At 38.8% G+C, this 26,750-nt stretch overlaps 1 protein-coding gene across 5 annotated transcripts in view; it reads right to left on the bottom strand.

Annotated features, from left to right (window-relative positions):
- KDM4C (lysine demethylase 4C) overlaps positions 1-26,750 on the bottom strand; it is a 408,417-nt gene that overhangs the window by 361,304 nt on the left and 20,363 nt on the right. For 4 of the 5 annotated variants that reach the window (XM_054583127.1, XM_054583129.1, XM_054583130.1 and 1 more), the window contains exons 2-4: positions 10,817-10,977; positions 1,832-2,007; positions 399-513 (exon numbers count right to left, since the gene is read on the bottom strand). In XM_054583127.1, the coding sequence (XP_054439102.1) occupies positions 399-513; positions 1,832-2,007; positions 10,817-10,960 (435 nt within the window). In that variant the 5' untranslated portion in view covers positions 10,961-10,977. Of the gene's footprint in view, positions 1-398; positions 514-1,831; positions 2,008-10,816; positions 10,978-26,750 lie in introns of those variants that run through there. The other variant, XM_054583131.1, reaches the window with a different exon arrangement.

Here is a 26,750-nt window from a genome sequence, read left to right as displayed (position 1 = left end):
ATATATTTTTAAACTATTAAGGGAAAACTACAGGAAGAATATATTTTAAAATACCGCCTTTGCCTTAACTTGGTATTCTGGATATTTCCTCTTTTCTAAATATTTTCATCATGAGTATTGCTTTTTAAAAAATCTAATGTAATTTAAAGAATAATTAGATAGCTACATACTACCTATATTATTTTTAAATAATCAGGTATTTGTTTAATTAGCTGGTTTTAATTCAAAAATACCAGCTGCATAAATCCTATTAACATGTCTTTTCTTCCTCGTGTCCTGTGAGAAATTATGAATCACACAAGGCTCAACAAATGACTACTTCTCAACTACCTAAAATGGTCACAGAAGTAGTAACATAAAATGATCCTTGACAAAGCCTATTATAAATATAAATATACCTCATCATATATGCTCCCATTAATGTCTGCGCCATAGATGGGTGCCACAAAAGTTAAGTTCTTCCAGTACTTGCGCTCTAAATCTTCATAATCCAAGTATCTTGGAGTACAATATCTGGAAAAGGTAGATAAAAATAATAAATGCAAAATAGTTAAGACAATTTTAAGATTTTTTTCCATCCATTTGATTTAAATCACTTTCTAAACAAAATTCTATTAAAATGAAAATACTGCAGCAATTTGTGATGTCAAATTTAACAAGCTAATATACATATGTATTTATCATAGGTATCTGAATACTCTTAAGACTCCTAAATAACACTAGGAAAACTTCCTATTTTTAACTAGTAAGGAAAATACTTTATTGAAAGTATCAATAATAGAAGCAGAAAATTACTTAAAAATTATTATAGCTTTCAAAATATTTTTTAAAATCTTTAACCAGTTATACTATACAGTTGTCCCTAAGTGGCTATCCGTGAGGGAATGGTTCCAAAACCCCCACCATAGATACCAAAATCCGTAAATGCTCAAGCCCCTTACATAAACAACACAGTATTTGCATACAACCTGCCCATATCTTCCCATATACTTTAAATCATCTCTAGATTACTTATAATACTTAATAAAATGTAAATGCTATGTATATAATAATTATACTATATTGTTTAGGGAACAATGACAAGTAAAACCTGTACATGTTCAGTACAGCCACAACCATCTTGTGCCTAACTACAGAGTACATGTCAGTAACAACGTAACATTTTTAAAATATTTTTTTTTTTTTAAGATTTTAGTTATTTATTTTTAGACAGGGGGGAAGGGAGGGAAAAAGAGAGGGATAGAAACATCAATGTGTGGTTGCCTCTCACATTCCCCCTACTGTGGACCTAGCCCACAACCCAGGCATGTGCCCTGACTGGGAATCGAACCAGCAACATTTTGGTTTGCAGGCTGATGCTCAATCCACTGAGCCACACCAGACAGGGCATAAAAATATTTTCAAGCCACAGTTGGCAACTAATACAATAATGGTAGCCCTTCATGTCATTCAAGGATTTTCTTTTTATATCACTCATTTTCTACTGTGTATAATTTATCATTTAAGACTTAAATACTGTCACATACACACAAAAAAGTTGCTTTACAAAGATGAATCACGGGTATAATCAAAAACTCATGACAACTAAAAGACAGAAAACCCTATTTGGAGATATTAGTGAAATGATAAAATGAGGAATAATTTTCTTAGCAGTAAACTAAATTTAAGTAGGCAACTACCTGAAGAACAGAAACAGTTTAATTAGGACTGAAAGAGATTGTGCAGGAGACTCATTTTCATTTTCATTACAAACCCCTCTGCCTACTTGGTTTCTGACCATGTCAAAGTGTATCTCTGAAACAAGTAAGAAGAGCAAACCAAATTCACTCACTTGCCACTGTTGGCCAGCTGCCTGAACTCCTTCACTGTCATGGCTTTTTTCTGGATGTTGTACTGAGTGAACAGTCCTGACTGCCCTGTGACCATCTGCTGAATCGGTGCTGGGATGAGCAAATTATCAATGTCATCATAGCACTGCCTTGGCTTCCACTCCTTAGGAGGAATCACCTGGAAATAAAATAAAATATTATCTTGAAAATATTCCAAATAGTAATTTAGCTTGCATATTCCAGCAGAATACAAGTGAAGAATTTGTTAGCATTTCTATGACAAATGTGTAAAAGAATCATGAAGACTCAGATTAAGAAAAATGCTCACATTCTCCCAAACAGTCACCTTAATGATAATAGTTGTTTTACAAAGCAAAAATTATTGAGGACTCACTATACCAAATACTGTACTTGAATTAACTTCATTTTTGAGATGATACTGTTAATGTCCCAATTTTAAATGTAAAAATGAAAGACAGAACTATAATAACTTCTAACAGTCAAGTACTATTTATATGAATGGGAAAAATAAATTAATATTTGTTTACTATATATAAATATATATTTGGACTTGTCTGAAGGCGAGTGACAGTAATGGCTAAGTTAGTCATGCCACCAATTTACCTCCAAAGGTTTGTTTAGCACATCAGAAATATGTTTTCTCTTAACATAAAGATAAAAGTCAATGCAATGTTCATCAGTCAACATATTTTTAACTACCTTTCATGCAATATGACAAATAAAGTAGTGTGCTTGTAACAACCAGCTTTCTGGGGAAGTAGCTTTTGACTTGACTTATAGTTTTCTTGACTTGTAGCTTTTGCCTATTCTCACGGTTAACCATTCCCACCATGGCCAATTGGAGCTTACCAATATGACATAACGAAACATGGAGGAGGAAAAAGATGTGACCTCTAATTCCAATGTGCCTGTACGAGGTAGTTCAGCCCACCACTGTTTTCCCATAGTTACAGTATTGCCCTATCCCCAATAGTCAAAAAAACAACATGCATACTGCAACTTCCTAGGAATGAGCCTTCCTAGTGCTATGAGATCACACTATCCAAACAAAAAGTTGGTCATCAATGCATGCTTCCGGCTGACTTATGAACAAAATGGGGAACTGTGGACCAAACAAAAGGGTTCTATTGAAAGTAACCACACCAGATGACCTGATCATAAATTCCTAACTGCGCAGATCATAGTGGACTACGCATCTTTACATAACATCTTTAGTAAAAGATTTCTCTTTGCTTTACCAAGCCCTGTACATTGTTTCAGTGCATGTGGGTTAACACACATTCAAATATGCCATATCCACCCTCAAGACAGCACATAATCTTGTTACCTATCCTGTAATCCAATCCCCACCTTGCTGTTCTCCCACCTCCGTGTAATCTTCCTTAGTCCCCTCCTTAATTTCAAATGCAAAGAAGCTGCAAAACTGTTATTCTCTGGAGCATTTGAGATCTTGCTCCCCAACACGTGATATCAGTTTGGCTCAAATATACTCTTACAAAAAAACTTCAAAAAATTTTTAATATAAAATGTGAAGTCTACAATAACTTAATTTTCATCGGCGATATGGGGACATTACACATTTTCTTTCCTCCAAGGTATATTAGTTTAAAAATGAGACAATAACCATGCTATATGTTACTAAAAACACATACTCAATACCTTTTTTTTTTTTTTTTGCTTAACCCCTTCACCTTTTTTTACCCCACCTAAAGTCCCCCTCCCCTTTGATAGATGTCAGTCTGTTCTCTAGCTATGAGTCCATTTCTATTACATTTTATTAATTATGCTACTACAGTTGTCCTAATTTCTCCCCCTTAGCCCTTCTCCACCCAGCACCTCCCACGCCCTCAGGCAGTCCCCCCACCATTGTTAATGTCCATGAGTCATGCATATAAGTTTTTTGGCTACTCCATTTCCTACACGATATTTTACATCCCCATGGCTATTCTGTAACTACCTATTTGTACTTTTTTTAAAGATTTTTTATTTATTTTTAGGCAGAGGGGAAGGGAGGGAGAGAGAGAGGGAGAGAAACATCAATGTGTGGTTGCATCTCATGGACAACCTACTGGGGACCTGTCCCTGCGACACAGGCATGTGCCCTGACTGGGAATCGAACCAGCAACCTGTGCTCAATCCACTGAGCCCACACTAGCCAGGGCAATACTCAATACTTTAAAAGAATATGGATAATCATACCAAATGGGTATGGGTAAACATACTACATTGTCTTGAACACATATGAAAAAGAGAAGGAGGTAAAATTTAAGAGTGTTACAAATACTTTTTCTTCATCAGTAATAAGTCTAAGTAAATAAAAACAAAACAAAACATGGGTTTAGGGTTGAGAATGGCTATAGGGTTAGAGTTAATGATCCTGTTAGAGGTGAGGTTATCGTTAGGAATTAGGGTTAGGTTAGGATAAGAATTAGGGTTAGGGTTAGAGGTTAGGTTGCTTTGACTTTTGTTAGGAATAGATTAGGGTTAGTGTTAGGGAAAGAGTTAAGGTAAGGGTTAAAATATACAGTTAAGTTTGGGGTTAGGGTAAGGGTTATAATTAGAGTTAAATTTAAATTTAGGGTTAGTGTTAGAGGTTAGGCTATAGTTATGGATTAATTTAAAGTTACGGTTAGTATTAGGATGAGTTTTAGGATTGGGGTTAGAGTTAGGTATAGTATTAGAGTTAATTTTAAAGTTCACTTTAGGGTTCGCATCAAGAATAGAGTTAGTGCTAGAGTAAGAAATTTAGGTTTAGAATTAAGGTTACAATTAGTTTAAGGGAAAGGTTAGTTTTAGTTTGGGGATTAGGATTACAGTTAGGGCTATAATTATGATTATAGATTAGGATAAGAACTGGGGTTAGGGTTGGTGCAAGATTGGGATTAAGGTTAATATCAGTGTTAAGGTTAGGGTTAAAAATAGGCTTAGAGATAGGGTTAGTATTAGGGTTAAATTTGTGATTACAGGTTAGATTAGGGCAAGTATTAGAGTTAGTATTAGGGTTAGCATTAGGGTTTAAATTGGGATTGAGGTTAGGTATAGGTTTAAGGTTAGGGTTAGTGTTAAAGTTCAGATTAGGCTTTGGGTTAGGAATGGGTACAGGTAAGCATTGGGTTAGGGTTACTATAAAGGTTATGGTTAGATTAGGGTTAGGGTTAGGATTAAGTATATGCTTAGGTGTAGAGTTAATGTTATGATTATAGGTTAGGGTTAGGACAAAAAAACTTAGGGTTAGTTGTAGGATTAGGGTCAAAGTTAGAATTGAGGTTAGGTATAGGTTTAAGATTAGGGTTAGTGTTAGAGGTTAAGGTAGGTTTTGGGTTAGGATTAGGGCTAGTGTTACACTTAAGTTTAGATGTAGGGTTGGGGTTAGAAGTAAACTAGGGATTGGGTTACATTAAGGATAGGTTTATAGTTAGTGCTAAGGTTATGGTTAGGTTTAGGGTTAAATTTAGGATTTAACTGTTAAGGTTAGGTTTAAAATTTGATTCAATATTAAGATCAAGGTTAGTTTTTTTTTTAATTTTTTATGGTAAAATACAAGTAGCATAAAAATTACCATCTTCACTGTATTCAGCAATATTAAGTACTTCATATTGTTGTGCAACCATCACCATGATCCATATCCACAACTCTATTCATCTTACAAAACTGAAACTCTATACTCATTAAAAAACTTTTTTGGCGCTGGCTGGTGTGGCTCATTGGATTGAGCACCAGTCTGCAAACCAAAAGACTGCCGGTTCAATTTCCAGTCAGGGCACATGCCTGAGCTGCAGGCCAGGTCCCCAGTTAGAGGCGTGAGAGAGGCAACCAATGTTCCTCTCCCTCTTTTTCCCTTCCTTTCCCCTCTTCTGAAAATAAATAAATAAAACCTGAAAAAAAATCTTTTCTGATTTAAAGTTTATTTTGTCTATTTTGGGGGCATCTAGGTTAGTTTTAAAGTTAGGTTAAGGTATAGAATTAGAATTAGGGTACGTTTAGTGTTAGGGTAAGTGTTAGCATTAGGCTTAAGGATAAAGTTAGTATTAGGGTTAAGGGTATAGTTAAGGTAAGAAAGTTAGGGTTAGACTTAAGGTTAAGATTGAGGTTAGGTGTTGGGTTAAGATTCAGGTTAGTGTCAGAGGTTTGGTTAGGATTTGGGATGGGGTAGGATTAAGGTTAGAGTTAGAGTTAGACATAGGGTTAGGTTTAGTGTTAAGGTAAGAAATTAGGTTAGGGTTTGAGTTGGGGTAGGCATAGAATTGAGTTAGTGTTAATGTTAGGTTAGTGTTAGAGTTAAGTTTAGGGTTTTAAAATTAAGGTGAGGTTTATGATTAGGGTTAGGTTTAGTATTAGGATTAGATTTAAAGAAAAAACAAACAAAAAATATGGATTTGTTCAGGATCCTGTTTAAAAATAAATATATCTAAAATCAAAATTAATATTACATTTCAAGTTAAATATTTTCCTGTCTTGTGGAAAACAAGGCAGTTGTTTACCCAAAAAGAAAATTTTGTGGCCCAAAATTTGGGAAAATTTTTTTCCCAAAAGTCAGATGCATAAGAAATACCATAAATTTACAAAAATCTAAATAGTACCTTTGTAAATATCAAGTGCCTGTATTAATTTACTTTTGATTAAAGTGTTCAGATAGAATTTTTTTTTTAAAGATTTTATTTATTTTTAGAGAGAAGGGAAGGGAAGGAGAAAGAGAGGGAGAAAAACATCAATGTATGGTTGCCTCTCGTGCACACCCCACTGGTGACCTGGCCTGCAACTCAGGCATATGCCCTAACTGGGAATCAAACCAGTGACCCTTTGGTTTGCAGGCCAAAACTCAATCCACTGAGCCACGCCAGACAGGGCAAACTTTAAACATTCATAAGTTCAGGCCTATAACAAAAACCTTATTTTGGGACTGCAATTTCATTTTCTTTTTTTTCTTTCAATTTTATTTTGTATTGGTTTCAGGTGAACACCTTAATGGTTAGGCAAAAATACACTTTATATAATGGTCCCCCAATTATTCACAGTACCCCAACTGGCACCATACATACTTATTACAACATTATTCACTATATTTCCTATGCTTTATTTACTTCCCCATGATTATTTTGTACTTAACAATTTGTACTTTTAGGGACTGTAATTTAAAATCTTAACACATTAGATATTCTTACAGAGGAAATGGAAACACAACATATTGAGAATTTTTAAAGATTCCGAAATTAAACCTTTATATATATTTTTTTATCCTCTCTCGAGAACATTATTTCATAGCTCTTTAAAGAGAGAGGAAGGGAGGGAGGAAGGGAGACAGGGAAACATCAATGTGAGAGAGAAGCAGAGCAGTAGCCTCGTGTATACACCCAGGCCAGGGGTCGTATGTATCTCTACTGGGGACCAAACCCACAACCCAGGCAGGTGTCCTGACAGAGAATCAAACCCACAACCCCTCAGTTACAGGACAATGCCCCAACCAACTGAGCCACACCAGCCAGGACTAAACCTTTATATTTAATGAATCAAATGCAGGAAACCCATTCTTCCTAGAGTTTACCTTCCTGATTATATCAAAATAAAGATATGTATTTCATATTACCATTTTCCCAACCCCAGCCTGAGCCCAATAGCCAGTAGAAAATGTCTGACTAAAATCTGTATTTGTACTACTTATCTTAAAATAAATTACTATTACTACCACCTACTGAGGAAAGAGCTAGAGGAAGAGTAGTGCTTCTTACAACCTTTCTTCACATTGAGGCCATAGATCACTACTGTACTTGCTAGTCTATTCCTGAAACTACATAATGTGCATAATCTATGGCTCAGGAGAGCCTATGTTCAGACTACTGCTGTGGAAGAATTCCATCCATTTTATATATAATGATGGTTCATCAAAATCTTCCTCCACAAATACAACACAAGCTTTACATTTAAGGAAGTAGTCACTCTTTTCACTTTCCCAATGTGACCACCAACTTAATACACAGAAAGCTAAGATGTAGCCCAACCAGGGGGATATGCGGGAGGCAACTGCACACTGATGTTTCTTACCCTCTTTTTCTCCCTTCCTTCTCCTCTCTAAAAATAAGTAAATAAAATCTTAAAAAAAAAAAAAAAAGCTGAGTGTAAAATCTCTAATTCTGGAAATAAAAGTTAAATCTAAAATATAAATCTAAAAGATGTTGGTAAAAGAAAAACCAAGACAGACTGTAATCTGAGGCCAAAGTCACTTCTGGAGGAACTGAGGAACTTTCAACTATTTTCTTCAAATTATAAATTACAAATCAAAACCAATACATTAGTTAGTGCATTAACAAAGACTCTCATGGGTGGCTCTGTTCCCCAGGGCTAGTCCTCAAAGCAAACTAGCAACATTAATAGCTTTGATTTTTAAAATCTGATTTGATTTGATACAGTTTTATACATTTATATTTCTGCCACTTCCAGAAAAAGAGGGAAAGCAGGTGAAACTGAGTTTATGTGACTGGATAGAAAAGATGGCAAAGACAACTAAAAACAAACATCTCATTGTATTCCTAACATAAGTAAAAGGAAAGTATCACAAGTTGAAAAAATGAATACCTCCAACGTGCTCAATGAGTCTCACTTTTAAAATAAAAGTCTGGACTCAGGTGTGTTTTGCTCAACATTCAGAAACCTAATTGCACAATAGTTCCCACTAACTTCATTCTATTCCATAATTCCAAAGGCAGCACAGGTGCACTTGTGCCTGACAATCCTTGTGAGGGTAGCTGCTGCTTCCTCTTTAGTAGCAGCGTTACTAAACATGCCACCCTGCTACAGGACATTCACTAATCTCAGTGGAACACAATACAATGTATGTTTTCAAGAAACAAAACGGGGAAGAAGAACAGGACAAATGGCTGCATTCAGAGCCCAAAGGACACAGTCTCCCCCAACTATTGTCCACCCAAATAAAGTTCTCGCTAACACATTGCAAGTTCATGATCAAAATTGTCTGTCAAATGGCTCTGAAGTGATGTCATTCTCTTCATCTAAAGAATGACTACTCTCCACCAAGGTAATCTGGAAGTGTTGAGGTTCCAAAAATGGAATGTTTTAAAGAGCTAACCCAATAAAGTGGTTAAACTAAAAATCACTCATCTGAGAAATTCATTATAAACCACTACTTTGTTTTATTTTCCTTTTTTATCTCTCACCAACCCCTAATAAATCTTCCTTCAACTTGATTTCTCCAAATTTTAAATCTTTCCTAGGAGGTACCTGAACCATACACAACAGACTGACAGACTTCAGGGGAGAGATGCCAAAACAGTCCATGAATTGGGTTATAAGCAGCAGCAGCCATAATGCAGTAAGAGGACTTGAACCCCTGCAATTCTGGAAGCTCTCTCTTCAACTACTCTCTGCTCTGAAAGCTGCAGGACCTTCCCACAGAGCTGGGGATTCCAAGAAGAATTGGAGATCCAGCTACAGTAGAACAGGCTCTGCGAGAGCTCAGAAACTTATGTAGTGATACCAAGAAATCTACAGAAACCTAGATTATGAATTTAACAGGACAATAATGAAATGAAATGCTATAAAATAAATTCTTATGAGGGAAAATTTTCAATTAAAATAGATTTCCAGTATGGAAGGGACACACAAGTCCATCTCAAGCTGAAGTCAAAGGAGACAATCTCTTTCAAAGCTCTAACTTTGGGTCTATAGGTGCAAACCTGCAATGCAGTCCTCAGTGCCTTTGTAACCACTACTATGATGCTAAGCGTATCACAGTTAACCCTGAGAGGACTCCCTGCTGCTGCTCTGCCTCCCCCAAGAGAGTCATTCTTCACATAAGAGCCACTGTGATCTTTACAAAATAGTATCACAAAATAACGAATACTCGAACAAAGAGCCACCATGTCCTCCTCTCCTCTGCTTTAAGATATCAGTGCTTCCCACTGCACTTCCTATGGCTAGACAAGCCCAAACCATCTGGCCTCCTCCAGGACTCTCAACGTACTTACCACCCTGTTCCTTTGCCCACTGAGCCCCAACTCCACAGATCCCCTTTCCCTTTCCTCCCATACATGAAGCTCAAATCAGCCTCCAGGCCTCTGGACTTGCTGTACTTTCTGTCCCCATATCTTGAAAGGTTGGTTTCCTTACACCTTTCGGTTTCCTGCTTAAATGTCCTTATCCCACTACCCTGATATGCTACCACTAGAATATAAGCTCCATACAGGCAGGAATTCTGTTTGCTCTGTCCCCCTACCTTCTCCCACATGTCATATAGTGCCTGGTACCTAGTATGCACACTCCACCCTTGGTGAACAGATACCTAAAAACAAAATAAAATAGGCAAATCTCTAAGAGAAAGAAAGTAGATCAGTGGCCAGGGCTGGGTGCATGACAAGGAATATAGAATGACTGCTAAAGGATATAGTTTCTTTTGAAGGTGAAGAAAAGTTTTGGAATTAGGTATGAGCGATGAACTAATGATATTCTGTGAACACACAAAATAGCATTGAATTGCATCCTTTAAATGGGGGAATTGTATGGTGTGTGAATTATATATCAATAAATCTGTTCGAAAAATTTTTTTTACAGAAGAGAAAAAAAAGAGAAGGAGGGAGAGAAGGTAGAATAGGAGGGACGGTGGTAGTAGTACTTAAGCTTCAGGTTAATAACTGTCCTCTATGGGAAACTGATAAAAGCTATGAATGCTCTTACTCCTCTAAAACTTATATATTGATCTTTTTGGTTTCTATGAACTTTTTGGTTTTTGGTTTAAAAAAAAAATTCCTAGAACACAATCTGGTATACAGAGTTTTTAAAAAATAAGATAGTTATTCTTTGAAGAAATCAAATGCTCCATCCATATGGATTAACAAGAACAAAGACTTTACAAATATCTTCCTTTGGAAGAAACAATTTCCCACATCATGAAGATTAAGAGCATTAACTGAAAGGCCAAGTGATTGTTCTGGTTTAATGCATCTGAGGAGAATCACCTTTGCAAGACCGGCACGGTGGGCTCCTTTAGACTCCATGTATGCGAGGTATTTGTTGAACTCCCGGAACTCCTCCATGGAAGGTCTGAAGGTCATGATCTTACAGCTGGGATTCAGACGACTCTCTGCCTCGGCCACTTCCATGATGGCTGGGGTAGTCTCTGCAGAAAAGAGGACACCGTTATCAGCAATGACTATTACAGGGTTAAGGTTGGTGATCATTTCTCCCAAATGGCATGGAAGCTCCCCCAACAGCACGTCTTTTTATTTATTTACTTGCCATTCCCTTCTACCACCCTATTATTCCTCATCTCCTTCTGGACTGCAGAGGGGAGCAGGGGTGCACTGCCTCTAGTCATTCTTCCTCTCAAGCTCTTATTCTTAGCACTGAATCACTGACCTAATTATATCACTGGCCTCCTCAAAATCCTTCCTAGTAAGAAAGAATTTTCTCACTTGGCAAGCAAGTAACGGTGTTGTTCCTATGTACCAGTTCTGAAAGAAAACTCTCTCATACACACACCTGTATAAAAGGCCCAGTCTAGGTTAAGTAAACGATGTACAATTTTCAACATCCCCAGCAGAGTTTACTCATGTGTGCTTCCACTTGTCCTCATGCTTTCCTATAATAGCCAGTAATCATGCTAAAGTACTGGAGACACAGAAAGGGGTAAGGTTCATCTTCACCATACAAGCTCACTGACTAGAGGCCAAAATGCAATGCAAAACTGCACAGGAAGAAAGAACTAATGCCACCTGGGTTACTTAGAAAGGGGTAGAATTAAGGCTTATAAGAAGGCACAGGAGTTTGCCAAGTGACAGAACAGTCCTAGCAGCAGAAATACTTGGAACTATTGTGGGTATGAAGAACGGAAGTTAGTTTGTCTAGAGCTCAGAAAGAAAAGATTACAGGGGATCAAAGTAGGAAAGTAGGCAGTAGGTTAGACTACAAAAACACAAACTTAACCTTTCTATCAATAAATAGGTGATTCCTCAACCAACGTTTGTGGGACACCAGCACAGGGAACTCAAAGGTGAATAAGAGGCCCTGGTGTGCCTGCCCCAGAAAAGAGTCCCAGCCATCCCACTTTCAGATGCAGTAATAGTAATATGCCTGGCATCCAACCGCTCAAACAACAAATGCTCTCAAACAAAGCTCTCCTTTTATTGTTTTTCTTAACAAATTTAATTTGCCTGGAAAAAAAAAAGACATTGAGAAATGAGCGATGAGGTAGACAGAGGGAAAAGATGCAATGGGATGATAACAGGTTAAAATGGATCAGGGCTTGAAATAAAGACGTAGTCACCGTTCATTTAAGGTTTAAATAAGCGTCTGTCTCACCAAGTACATGTGAGGAAAATGACCTATATCAAAATTAAATTCTGCCACCTTTACAGAATCTCTAATCTGAAGGAAAAATAATCTGCAAGGAGGTATATTAATACACAGCAGAAAATATCCTGCATTCTCCCTGCCAATGAGAGGGGGCGTGCAAAAGATAAAACCTTCCGGGTTTTATCCCCACCCACTTACCCAGGTACGCAGTCCCAAATCCATGAGTTGCAGGATGGAAGTCTCACCTCTCTACAGGTTACACATGACCCTTTAGAGGCATCCATATCAGTCCCTTGCATAATTAGCATGGCCTTGTCCACCAAAACCGCCTGCATTATACTTTGTGCTTCAACAGTACTCATGGATTTGTGCTTCTCTGACCAAGTACAGTTCTCTATGCCTTTGCCCAAATTATTTCCTCCCATTGGAGCATCTTTTACGTGCTTCCTTACCTGGCAAACTCCTGCCCACTGTCAAGATTCCCAACCTTCTGGAACAGGCCTACATGGTCCATCTGAGTGTTCTGACCTTCCTTCCTGCATTCCTCTTATGGCGATTGCCTGTCCCAATGTCTGGCACTTCTCACCACACAATGAACTCTAAGCTCCTCAAAGAAAAGGCAGGCTATCCATCTCTTTAAACCCTAACATCCAGTCTGGAACCCAGCCTGGGCCATAATATCTGCTACAATAACTATTTGCTAACTGAATGAAGAAATAAATGCCAAAATATTATTCAAGTACTTACATAAAAATACACCAAAAGCAGGGAAAAGGAAAACATTGATCCCAAACACAGGAAGGTTACTTATACAACCGATTCATTTGCTTGACTGGTAAAGAATAATAGAATATAAATAACTGAGCAGTAAGAAAGGAGAAGATGCCGCCAGATTACCTTTGTAGAAACATTTGGTACAGGGAAGGCAGCCTTACTTTTCCTGTGGCCATAAAATAAGAGTGGTCTGCATATTTCTCTAAGTAGAGGAAGAAGCCACTAAGAAAAGGAATGAGAAATCCAGCCAGTTACTCAACAAGTAGTTACTAAATGCCAAACTGGTGGGTAGGCACTCATGAAGGAATGGAATGAAATCCTAACAGTAGTGGAGTAAAGCAGACAATAAGAAGTGCTCTGAAGAAGAAACCCAACTAAGAGGATAAAGCATGGAGGGGGAGCTATTTTATACAGGGGAGGCATTTCAGAGGCCTAAAGGAAGGACTAAAGCATGCAGATATCTGGATGAAAAGCACGATAGGCTGAGACAAGAGCAAGAAGCCTCTGGGCCTCTTCAAGGAATAGTAAAAAGGTGAGTGTAGCTGGAACTAGGAATAGCAAAGGAGAGAGTGGTAAGAGAGCAGATGGGATGGGGAGATAAGTGTGAGTGAGGAGATGGGGGAAAAGGAGTTTGGTGTTTACTCTGAGTGAGAGAGGAAGTCATCTTAATCTTCTTTCCTGTCTTGTGCATTCCCATTCTTGATACTCTAATATGCATTTCTATTTAAGGAGATGACACTGCTTTGTAAGGAAACTGTTCTGGAGTATTTTAAGCAGAAAAATGAGCAAGTTCATCACTCTAGCTGTTGTATCAAAAAAGGATAAGGTTGGAAGCAAAGAGGAAATTTACACCAATCCAGACAAAATAAAATGGCGACATAGATCAATGGCGGGCAGTGAGACGTAGTCAAACTAAAGATATATCCTGAACAAAATTTCCAGACAGAAGTGAGAGAAACAGGAATCAAGATTTTTGGTCTAAAAAACAGAACATTGGCTTTGACAAGAACTGAAGCAATGAGACTAAGATATGCAGCAAACTGGTAGTAATCAGAATTAAACCTCAGTCTTTGATCTGGTTTGCTAACTGGTCTGTGAAATATGCTTTCCTTGTTCCTAGTGTCACTACTTCCTTTATTACACAAAATGTTTTACCTGCCAATTAAATACATATCCTGAGGACCTAGTTAGTTTATGTTTTAGACATTTTCAATCTATAAAGTTTAGATTGAATCCATAAAGATTATACAATCATCATAAATTAAAATGTTAAAAAAGTTTTAAATATGTTAAAGCATCTAAAAATTTAATGTTAATTTCACCACTCAACTCTTTGCCAATATGACAGGGAAAAAAAGTCTGCTGTTAAGTTTCATTTCTTTGATTATTAGTAATAGTGATCGCTTTTGAATATTTATCATTTTCATTTCATCTTGCCTACTTATTTTCTTTACCCTTAAAAGGTAGTTTATCATTTCATTATTAAACTTAATTATTCTGTTAGAATCAAAATCCCAGCACCCTTTTTTCTCTTTTTTGTTTATTTTTCTGAGCCAAGCAGAAAAGGAGGTTTAAAATGCTCTTGCAATGTTTCCTAGTCGAAGGACTGCTACATTCTGCAAGAACCTTCTGTTTTCAGCTGAAGGTGATGCAATAATCATTTTTTTCAATGCTACACCTCTTTAGAGACTGAGTCCCCAAAGTGAGTGACAATATCTTTGTTATTTTGCTTCTATAGAGCTTGCCTCAATGCTTCTGAGATCTAAACCAAATAATTATATTTATAGTAAGTACACTAAGAATTTTTTTCTTAATGAACTAAAGGCCTCTTTCATTAAGTAAAGTCTAGCACTAACTCAGACTTATATATAACTCTCCCATGCGTCTTATCTGCAAATTTTTATCATGAAGGAAAAATATCTTCTCTCCTTACTCTTTATATATCTTTACTTGGCTGATACCTTTTCCTGCTAAATATAAATCTATATCCTATATTGCTTTCCTTGTACACAATTTCTGTGAGTAAAAACTGATGGCTCTCATCATGAAAGTATTAGTTACTAAGACAAGGCCTGCCTCAGAACTGGTCTGCACTGCTAACTGCCTTTGAAAAGATCATTTCTGGATCTGCTGTAGAGCACAGTTCCCTGGGAGATGCAGCACTCATTGGGTAAGCAGAAAGTGCACTGGGGTAGGAAGAAAATGAACCAAGGCACAACTACCAGCTCTGCTAGTGTTAGAAGAGAATACTATGCCAGCCTCCTCCATGATTCCTCATGAGGACTAACCCAAACCCTAGAGGCCAGGCCATCCTCTTCTGTCCTTACTCACTCCTCTTTCCTACAGTGAAATTTTTAAAAAGAACTGAGCACCAAGGCTCAGGCCAGGCAGGTGCTACTATCCTGCTCTACTCCAGCTCCCTGTGCTAAATTCACAGAGGCAGAGCCTAGGCCATACCTGAGGCAACTGGAAGCCTGGCCTTTCAGTTTCAAAACTGCAGCTCATCCAGTTTGGTCTCACAGAGAGTCAAGTACACATTTGCTTTGCAGACTGCTTTGGCCAGGCATTGTTATGGGTTGAATTGTGTCCCCCAAAAAGATATGTTGAAAACTAACCCCCAATACCTATTAAAGACCCTATTTGGAAACTGGGTCTTTGCAAATGTAATCAAGTAAAGATGAGGTTATACCCTTGTCCAGTATCACTGGTGTCCTCAAAAGAGGAAAAGAGGCAGATACGGAGGGATGAACACTATGTGATTATAGTGACAGACTACACATATAGCTGTGAACCAAGGAAAACCAGCAATCACAAGAAGCTGAGAAAAAGGCACAGAACAAATTCTCCCTTACATTCTTTACAGAAAACACAGCCCTATGACACCTTGTCTTTGGCCTTCTAGCCTGCAGAACTGTGAGAGAATAAATTTCTCCTTTAAGCCATACATTTTTGTGCTAATTTGTTGTTGGCAGCACTAGGAAACTAATGCAGGCTTCTAGGGCCAGGCTGGAGAGAAAGAAGCAGAATAATACGTTCCCTACCCCCCAGCTTAATCAACAGTGAAGCTCATAACACTCTGAGACTTGGGTGAAAAAGGGAAGTAGCAGGTCACCTTGGAAACTCCACATTAGCCATAAGCACACCTGTTCACATGCTGGACTACAGTAGGGCATCTGGTTTTGAAGGCTGCCTTTTTCTGTCATCTCAGAAACCCAGAGGCCTAGGGCTGTAAGTTAAAAAGCAAGACAGTGAAGAAAAGCCCTTAGTCCACTGATCATTTTTGCCTGAGCCAGGCATCACTCAGCTCCCGGAGGCCTGGGCAGTTTTGCTTTATCCTTTTGGTCCTATTCACATCACCTCTTCACTTCATCTTGCTTCACCAGCCTACAGAGACCAAGGGTAGGAACAGAAAAATGGGCTTGACCAGGGTCCTGGTCAGGCACTGGCCAACGCCCTCCTGGAGCTGCTCCTGAAACGCCCCCTCCTGGACCTATCCTTCAGCCCCAGAACCCTGGGGCCAGCCACCACCTGCAGAGCTGCCTCTTCAGCCCACTGCTGCCCCAGAGCAGGGTGCCCCCACCGCAGGCCTCCCTCCGCCACCTCCAGCCACCAGGCTGCCCTTGCCGCGCCTGGGCCTGCTCCATTTGGAAGGAGTCAGGGTGAGTGGGTTCCAGACCCCTAAGCCTAGTAGCACCTGACTTTGCAGTGGAGCCCCCAGTACAAGCTGTGCAGGCCAGGAATGGGTGGGTAGCGGGTGCAGGAGGGGGCCCCAGCTGGGTGTTTATACTCTTGTCAAAACTCAGAACTGTATATGGTAAAGAAGGTAAAATGTACTGTGTATAAATTTTCAAAGGAAAATGTATAAAGCACTTAAAAAAGGAGCTTGATGGTGGAAAAGCACTGTCAAGTAAGGTAGAACAGCCCTTGCAAAGACCTGGGGTGGGAAGTGCTTGTTCTGGGGGTCCCCTCTACCCCCACCAGTCTTGGGCCACCACTTACTCACTACTGGCCAGGTGCAGGAGCCATCGCCTGAAGGAGCCTCTACGCCTGCCACCTTGGTGGCCATGTAGCACTGATCCCCCGTTACTCTGGACTCAACCGAGGGCGCAAGCAGCGGATCCCTCCGCAGCACCCATGAGGCGCCAAGTTGGGACTCGGCACCTGCCCAGATTCTGCAGAGCAGTGAAGAAGCATGTGCGTGTTTCATTATACTGCCATGAGCAGAGAAGTCTTTGAAAACTGGTGGCACGAGTATTAGTGGAATATGTGCACCACCCCTCTGCTCATGTCTACCTTCCATAAACAGGCTGGGGGATGATGGCGATGGTGGTCACCCCTACGTGGGAGCCCCGCCTGGGTGACGCACTCTGTGTCCCAGGGTGGTGCACCCTGGATCCCGACTGAGTGGTCGCCCCCTTTTCCTCCCTGGCACCTGTCCTGGGACTTTGGGTCCAAGGAAGTCCCAGTACCAAAAGGACTCTCTGCCTCTGTTCTCCCTCCTTCCAGCGCAGAGACAAACCAGAGCCACTGGGGGATGGCGGAGACCTCTCCGCACTGGGTCCCTCCTGGCTGCCAGGCAAGGCCAGGACTGGGAGCTGGATGTCACTGCCAGGAGTGGGCGCCCAGGCAGGGCTGCTCCTCACTGAAACCTCCCCCTCCCTCTTCTCCTTTTTACTGTTTTTCCTTTCCTTTCCCTTCCCCTCCTCCCTCTTTCCCTTCCCTTCTTCCCAGTTCCCACAGTTTAGCTCTTTTAAAAAAAAATTACTTAAATTTTTTAGTAGGAAATAGATTAACATAATTCAGCTATTTTTTTCAACTATTTAAAGGTATACAGTAAAAGTCTTCATCCCAGAAAAATATCAAATTCCCAAATTGAGCTACATTCTATAAAATACCTGACCTGTCCTTAAAAACTATCAAGATCATGCGAACAAGGAAAACCTTAGAAGCTGTCATGAAAGAGGGAGCCCAGGGAGACACGACCAGCACATGTGATGTCAGTCCTGGAGCAGGAAAGGACATTTGGGAAACACTAAGGGAATCCGAATCAGGATGGACTTCCGTCAATAACCTATCAGAGCTGGTTCGTTAATTGTAACAAAGGTACCACACTCACCTACAATGTTAATAATAATCCCTTATTATTAAGCTGGGGGTGGGCTTTATGGGAACTCTATCTTTGCAATTTCTCTGTAAGTCTTGTTAAAATAATAAAGTTTACTTAAAAAAGTAAAAAAAAAAAGAAAAATGGGCTTGAAGAGATGATTCTGGGACAGAAGATCAAGGCAAACAAAAAAAAAAAACAACTGTGCAAAAGTTTCTTTTACTGCAGTTGAGAAATTATAGGATGGGTCCCAGGAGAAAGTTCCTGAGAAGAAATGATGCAAGTAAATATGTCATTTTCTCCATCACTCTATGACTCTTATTACTCTCATATTCTTGGTAAATGAGAGCAGGCAGAAGTCATTTTCCTACACAAACTGAGGAAGCCTTCCTCTTCTCTTGTTCACCAAATATCTGACAAGATGAACATACGTGGGCACTTCTACACATGCAGAAGAGACTGTTGGAACCCACAAAATTACCCTGGGTGAAGCATGCTCCCTGTACATCATGTCTTCTCCCAGACAGACCCCCAGCTACAGAATTCTCTCAATTTCTCATAGCAACTGCAAAGAGAATAGCATACTCATATACTCATTTTGTCCACTTTATCCATTCAATCTTCAATCTGCAATCTGAATTTTCCATCCACCAGTGAACTGAAATAATTCTGGAACAGGTTGCCAGTGACTTTTCCAACTGCTATATCTGACATTGTTTTTAGTCGTCTTACCAACCTCTCTCCAACCTTTAAAACTAAACAAGCCACCTCCTGGCACAGCTTCTGCAGAGGCTGGACATACCTCATCTTCCACTCACTCTCTTGTGGTCACTCCACTCCACTTGCTGGAACCCCTTACTGTGCTTCTCCCTGGCCAAACCCTTCACTTCCGTCACACTGCAAGGTTCTACCTGCGGCCGTCTTCCCTTTCCACCAGACACAGACACTATAGGAGATTCCATTCACACTGGCCTCAACAGTATTTACCCATGTCTCAGAAATATGCAACAAGGATTTCTCTCCCCTGAGTCCAAGTCCAGTAATTTACTAAGTACTTATTGGGCATACCTATTTGGAGATGATTCTCAAATTCAAGCTGAGTCCAAAACTTCACAGGCATGAAAAGGAATCGTTTAGTAGTCTGGGGCTTCATGGACTTTGACTAAATATGGCCAACTCTGCATGATCCATCTTTTTAAAAAAAATAAAATAATAATAATAATAATGACTCTTTCCTCCAAAATCTGCTTCCCTTATTCCAGTCTTAATCCTGTTCATTCAATCCATCCAGAGTCTGGCTTGCCTTTTTGTGGCCAGCACTGACCAGCACTGATCCTCAAAACAGCTAGCTCACAAGTGCAAGAGGAAAAAAGTACGCAGGTGGTTATAAACCACAGTCCAGGTGCTAAAATTAAGGAAGCACAGAGCACCACAAGAGCCTCTGCAACAAGAGCCAACAGGATCCAATCCTTTAACAAGGTAAAGGGTGGAGGGAGAAGTTGGAAGGAGAGCATATCCTATTCCACTGCAAGGCCCTTATCAGAACCCCAGGAACCATCCTGCCCACCCCCACATCTGTGTAGCCACCAACTGCGGCCCATTCAACTTCCTGAACATCTTTCATATCCATTCTCTAGTCTCCATTCTCAATCTTACTATTCTAAGTCAAATTTTGCTCCTTTGTTTCCTAAACTATGCCCAGAATCTTTGCTGACTTACCCACCTTTAGTTCAACTCTTTCAATTCTCTTCTGCACATCTATAAAAACAGGGAACCAACTTTCTAAACACAAAGTTGACCATGCCATCTCTATTTTAAACCCTTTAATAGCTCAGTACCATTTCAGCATGGAAACTACCTCCATGATCTAGCTCTTCCCTTCTGCTCCAGCCTCAAAGATCCCTTTGGCCTACTTGAAACCTTTGCTTCATTCTAACTAAAGTCCCCAATGGTACCAGGCTATTTCCCTTCTTTGCTATACTGTATATAATAGACATGTCTCACATGTATGACATTACTGAGTATGTACTTCCTGTGAGCTAGACATCTGTGAAGTACATTAATATTTACTATCTTATTTAAACCTCATAGTAATTCCATTGAGAGTGACCATGAATATCTTTATTTTACCAGTGATGAAGATAAAATGCTTGCCCAAGGTCCCATAGAAAGAGCTAAGGATGAAATTTGGGTCTAATCTGAGATTCTAACCCCATATTCACGACTATTGTGCTATTTCTTTGGCCTTTCCTTAGTTGGTTATCTGGCAAAACGCATCTTTCTAAGTTTATCTCACAATTAGACTGCATTATGAATCCTTTTTCCTGGCAACACTCTCCATCAAATAACAATGTTGTTTTTTAATGCTCTCCTCACCTTCTAAAATGTATTTGTAACCCCAAAATCAATACGTGTAGCACTTGTATGGTCATTTGCAGACATGCGCAGAGTGGTGAAATATTGAATCAGATACATGCACATCCCCTTAGCTGAGGTCAAACATGACACCACTCAGTCTTGTTTTAGCCCTTGAACTGTAAAGTATGCTTTTTGAAGTCTATTTAGTGCTGGGGTTTTTGTGGGGGGTTTTTTTTTTGCATTTTTGTGCTTCTTATTGGTGATTTAGCTACTGAAAATAGCACCCAAATATAATACCCTAAGTGCAAGAAGCTATAATGTGCCTTATGATGAAAATATGTGTTACATAACTTCATGCAGGCATCAGTTAATGTTGCTGGCATGAGTTCAACGTTAATAAACCAATAATTTTATATTGAATACAGTATCTTTCAGCAGAAACACACATTAAAAAAATAAGGTGATATACTGATCAATTGACAGAAAGTAATCAGAGACTCTCAGGAAACTGTCCCCTAGGAACAATGGTTCAGTATTCACTGATTCAGTATTCACTGATTCAGTATTCACTGATTCGGTATTTATTCACAGTGACTACAGAACTTAACTACCACAAATAATGAAATTGGCTACACCTCAGCCCTTGTAATGAGATCATTCAAAACAGCCCCCACCCCTCAGCCCACTGAAGCCATCTTCCTCCCCTTCCCCCAAGAATTTCTCCTACCTGCAGCTGAGTGCAGGCACCCAATCCTGCAGCCTGCAATTAACAAAGCTAGCTCAATCACTCCCTCCCCGCTTGAACTCAGAACTGGGGAACAGAGGAAACCATGAGAGCTGTGGCACCCATTGTCTTCCTTTTGCATAAACAGAGAATGACAGGAGAAGGAGGGATGAGCAGAAAGAACAGCCAAGAAAATGCACAGCTCCAGAAAGAAACCTGAAGGGGAAAAAAGAAGAAACCAAGCCTCACCTATCCTAGACATAATGCAGGTCATATGGTAAATGCTAGAAGCATCTTTGTCTTAAGAAACTTCATCATAGTTAAGGAGAACAAAATCTACATTGCAACAGTCATTCCGGGTATGATTAAAATTCTCCCAATATGAAAAGGCTTGAATTCAGAACTGAGCAAAAGAAGAGGTGGAGACCCACATAGCCCATCCTTCCTGCTGGAACAGATCTAGCAGAGGTAGCTTGGCTCTTAAAGTAACAGTTCTGGCAGTATTCCTTATCTCTGGATCATAACTAAGATGGTGTGTTCGTGGAACAAATGCAGTAGCTGCTTCCTACTCCCCATATCTCAGCCACGGTGCTATTATCCTGTGCCCTGATTCTTCAGTTTTCCACTTGTAGCAGTTCCCTTGACAGTCCCTCTCAAAGTACCGTTCGGGAGACATCCCAAGGGATGGGTCCTTAGGGACCCAGGCAAGAACCTACTCTCCAACCTTCAACAACTCCAATAGTAAACCCCTTTTTGTTTAAGTTAACCAGGGCAGTATCCATTATCTGTAATTGAGCCATGACTGATAAAATTATCAATGATAAACTGGCAACAATGGTGACTCAAAATTCACTTGGTAGTATTGAGTACAATTGATAACTGAGTCATTTAACAAACCGATCAGCCACACACAGCTACTTATTCTTACTAGCCTACTACAGTAGCTCTCAATAATCTGCTTACAGATTTACCACATAAGAAATACTACTATAATATATTATCTCTAAAAAACACCACAGCTGCTCACACTACAGTGAGGCCAGTTTGCTATACCTGTTATATCCTATCAGTCTCATTATAAGCTCACCAATCAACAGTATTTATTTCCAGTCCAATTTATGCAAGTTGTTCCATGGTGTGATTATAATTAAATATCACATAAACAGGTTAAGTATGAATACAATATTATTGTTTCTACAAAATTTAATTTGAAGCCTTTGGAAAGATCCATAAAGATGAGATAGTTAAAAGTTTTTAAAAGGATGTTAAATGTAGTGTGGAAACTACAACAATAAAAGGTTACAGGGCAGTGGGATTGTAAAATGGCAAAGGATTCTATCTCATACTACTTCAAGTGTCTTAACTCTCATCTACTGAAAAAAAGAAAAAAGAAACTGAAAGTGGTAGATACTAGTGGGTACAGTTTATGCAAGAGAGGAAATGCAAGACACCAACCTTCCAAGGAGAAAAGGCTTTGCCCTACAACTAAAAATAGGCAAATATATGTGTAAGTTTAAGTAGAAATAAAATAATAGATGTACATAGCTTTCTTTGTGATTTACATGTTGAACCGAAATAGAAACTACTCAATAACTTTTGTAACGAACCATTCTGTGTATTATAATACAGGCATAAAAATAATGTTAAGGTCAACAATTGCCAGTCCAGCCCTGGCTGGTATGGCTCATTGGATTGAGCACTGGCCTGCAAACCCGAGGGTCACCGGTTCAACTCCCAGTCAGGGTACATGCCTGGGTTGTGGGCCAGGTCCCCTGTTGGGGGCAAGCAGGAGGCAACCAGTGGACGTGTCTTTCACACATCGATATTTCTCTCCCCTTCTCTCCCTCTTCCTGTCTCTCTAAAAATAAATTTAAAATCTTAAAAAAAAAAAAAAGTTGCCAATCTTTCCTCATGGCTAAACATAATTATTTCCTTTATCTCTTCCATACTGTTCCTGCCCCACTCCCAGCTTTAGGAAAAAGTCAAATCAATTAAGGAGTTTAACTTGAGTTAAAGAAAAACACAAAGCTCTGTGGGTTTATTCTTATATTTGTTGCTATTATAAATAGTATTTTTTAAACTTTTTCTTTAGAAATAATTTCAAACAGAAAAATTGCAGAAATAGAAAAAAACCTATGAACACTTTACAGATTCATCTAGTTATACTTAACCATATTTGCTTTATCAATTTGTGTTCTGTCTCCACACTGGACAAAAAACGGGGGATGCTGTAATAAGTCATAAATTCCTAACTGGGCAGATCATAGGAAGCAGTCACACCCCAGGCCCATAACTTCTTTAATGAAATATTTTTAAGCAAGCCCTGTCCATTGTTCTTGTGCATCCAGGTTAAAGCACCCTTGTAAAAGAGTAATACTTCTGGAAGGTGTAACCACATATTCTTAACCATCCTGTAATCCAATCCCCACCTTGCTTTCTCTTAACCTCCATGTAAGCTTCCTCACCTTCCCTCTTAATTTCAAATGCATAAAAGAAACTGCAAAACTATTATTCCCATTTGAGATCTTGCTTGTCTGCAACTTGGATCAGTTTTGGCTAAAACAAACTCTTATAAAATTATCTACAGGTTTGGACATTTCATAGGTCAACAGCATATACACAATAAAGGGTATTACATTCTGTGTGTATATTACATATATACAAGTTTTCTTCTGAACCATTTGAGAGTAAGTTGCATATATCACAACTTTTTACAGCTGAAGTTTACTATGCTTTCCTAAGAACAGGGATCTTCTCTGACATAGAAACACAGTAGAGTTTTCAGCTCCAGTAAGCTTAGTACAGATCCAATGCTTGTATCTAATTTCTGTATTCCAGTTTTGTCAAGTGAAACAATATCCTTTATAACATTTTACTTTTCCCTCCAGTAGGGAATTCAGTCTAGGATGAGGTACTGCGTGTAGCTGTCATGTCTCTTTAGTATTCTTTAATCTGGAGCATTTCCAGAGCCTTTCTTTGTCTTTAATGATACTGTCATTTTTTAAAAATGCAGTCCCTTTAACATTTAAACATTTACATAGAACATATATTTGTTTTAAACAGAACATTTATTTTTGTAAACTATAAGCTAAGTATTTTTCCTTTTGTGGCTAATACATAAAAATGTTTTAAAATTAATCTCATATCCAGCTACCTTGCTAATAATCTCATTTCCAATAATTTTTCTATAGATTCTTTAATGATTCTTTCTATACTATCATGTGAAAATTATTGCAGAAGTGATTTTTTGTTGTTTCATTTATAACATTCATTCCTTTTATTTTTCTTTGTCACTTTAATGACCTGGCTAGGACATCTTAGTGCTAAAGAGAAGTGGTGACAGTGGAATGTTTTATAAAGGGAATGATTCTAACCTTAATTCATCAGAATATAGGTACTCTTTAACAGGTTAGAAAAGTGCTGTTCTAGTCCTTTCTCTAGAAGGCTTTTTATTGTTTTTTTGTTTGTGTTGCTTTTAAATCAAATACATGTAGCATTTTATCAAATGCTTTTTGTTATCTGTTATGGCAGGTTTTCACCTTTATCTATGGTGATCAAATATGATTCTTGTGTTGAACCCATCTGTATTACACAACCTCATGACAGTGTATTATCAGAATGGCACACTGTGGAATTATCCACACTAGTATTTTAGGTTTCATATCTTCATAAGTGATGCTCGCTTGTAACACTCCTTATTCATACTGCCCTGACTGGTCCTGGTATTAAGACCTGCTAGCCTGAAAAAAGTTGGTAAGTGTTCCTGAAAGAGAGAAACCTGAAGTTTATTTAAAACTTGGAATTAAGTACTATTTGAATACTTTGCAGAACTAAGCTGCAAAACTATCTGAACCTGGTACTTTCTTTGGGATAAGACATGAAATTAAAGAATTAATTATCTTAATTGGTATATTTCTATTACTTCTTGAATCCATTTTAGAATTCATATTTTTCTGGAAAACTATACGTTCAAATACATTAGCTTAAGTTTTTCATGGTCTCATCTGTAGTTTAGTACTCTTTTCAGTCCTAATATTGTTGTCCAGTTTTTCCCCTAAGGTGAAACCTATAAGCTCCCATCACTCTCAAATACACATACACATGCCCCCAGATATAGTTAAGAACCACTGAGTCAGATCTCAGTCACAGAGGTGGATGGAGCTGTGAGTGATTCCATCAATACCTCGAGGAGTGACTTCACCTAAGCACTTCGTTCTTGTTAGTGACGTCTTAGTAACCTTTCAACTTAGGAAATTAAACAAATTCAGTGTTCCTAAACACTGGGGAGCAGTGGTCCCACCAGTCCACAGAAAAACAAGAATGAGAGTGCTCTCTGATTTTTTAAAGTTCCATCTTTTATCTGAGAGAAAGTTCTTTGTTTTCTTGATGTTTCTTCAATAAACAATCCTCTTTTTAATATTTTACTAATTTTATTTTTTAGAGAGAGAGGCGGGGGGATGGGTGGAAGGGAGAAAAAGAGAGAGAAGAGAAACATTGATTTGTTGTTCCCTTTATTTATGCATTCATTGGTTGACCCTTGTATGTGCCCTGACAGGGATAGGGCCTGCAACCTTGGCATATCACGGACAATGCTCTAACCAACTGAGCTAACCAGCCAAGGCACTTCGTGTTTTTTGAACATTACATTAGACAGTAAGTTTTCTTTGGTAATTTTTATTTTAGAAAAGTAAAAGCTGACAAGCCCATGTCAGTCCAACTTATTTTTTCAAAACTGTAAGTCTGGGAATCAAAGAACTAAATGATCTCTAAGGTCCTTCGTGGCCCCAGTGTGATGTATTAGAGAGAGGAAGGAAGGGAGGGTAGAGGGATAAGAGGAGCTAATTGTTTATATTAACAAAGATCAAGCAACTTACTCAAGTCCTTATTTAACCAATACTGTCTTGGTTTCTAAGCTTTTAACTCTATTAAACACCCAACTTCCACCTATATACAGGAATCTTCCAAATATCACATTCCTAACAAAACATCCTCTGAGTAAAAATGGCTTCTACTTGCAAACCACTTTATGTTCAAATTCTTTAGCTTGACAAATAAGATAAGTAGTCCCATCATTTTCCTCCAAAACATACAGGTTTTCAGACCTTTCTAATTATCCCTCCTAAATCATTCATTCATTCAAGCGACAGCTCTTTCCACAGTAAAATGCAAAGATTAATCAAAGAATATGCATGATAAAATTTTTTTTAAGTTTTATTTATTTTTAGAGAGAGGGAAAGGGAAGGAGAAAGAGAGGGAGAAAAACATCAATGTGTGTGGTTGCCTCTCGCATGTCTCCTACTGGGGATGTGGCCCAAAGCCCAGGCATGTGCCCTGACTGGGAATCAAACCAGCAACCCTTTAGTTCAGAGGCTGGCGTTCAATCCACTGTGCCACACCAGCCAGTGCTGCGTGATAAAATTCTTTAACTTCAAGGACCTGGAGACAATAAGGAAGAAAGAAAATATAACTTTCTAATCTTAGATTGGTAAAGATAAGAGAACTATCTCAAAAATGCAAAACAAACATTGACTATTGAAAAAGCCACACTCTCTATGGAAAAGATTAAGGAAAGTAGACCACAAAGTCACCCTAAGACTGTCCATCAATCTTTAAACAAGTGTCCAAGCAGAAGCAGAAG

This window comes from Pteronotus mesoamericanus, unplaced genomic scaffold (assembly GCF_021234165.1).
Source record: "Pteronotus mesoamericanus isolate MK-2021 breed Mesoamerican mustached bat unplaced genomic scaffold, CSHL_Meso_final contig_73, whole genome shotgun sequence".
In the NCBI taxonomy this organism is placed as follows: domain Eukaryota; kingdom Metazoa; phylum Chordata; class Mammalia; order Chiroptera; family Mormoopidae; genus Pteronotus; species Pteronotus mesoamericanus.
This window is presented reverse-complemented; position numbering and strand designations above follow the sequence as displayed.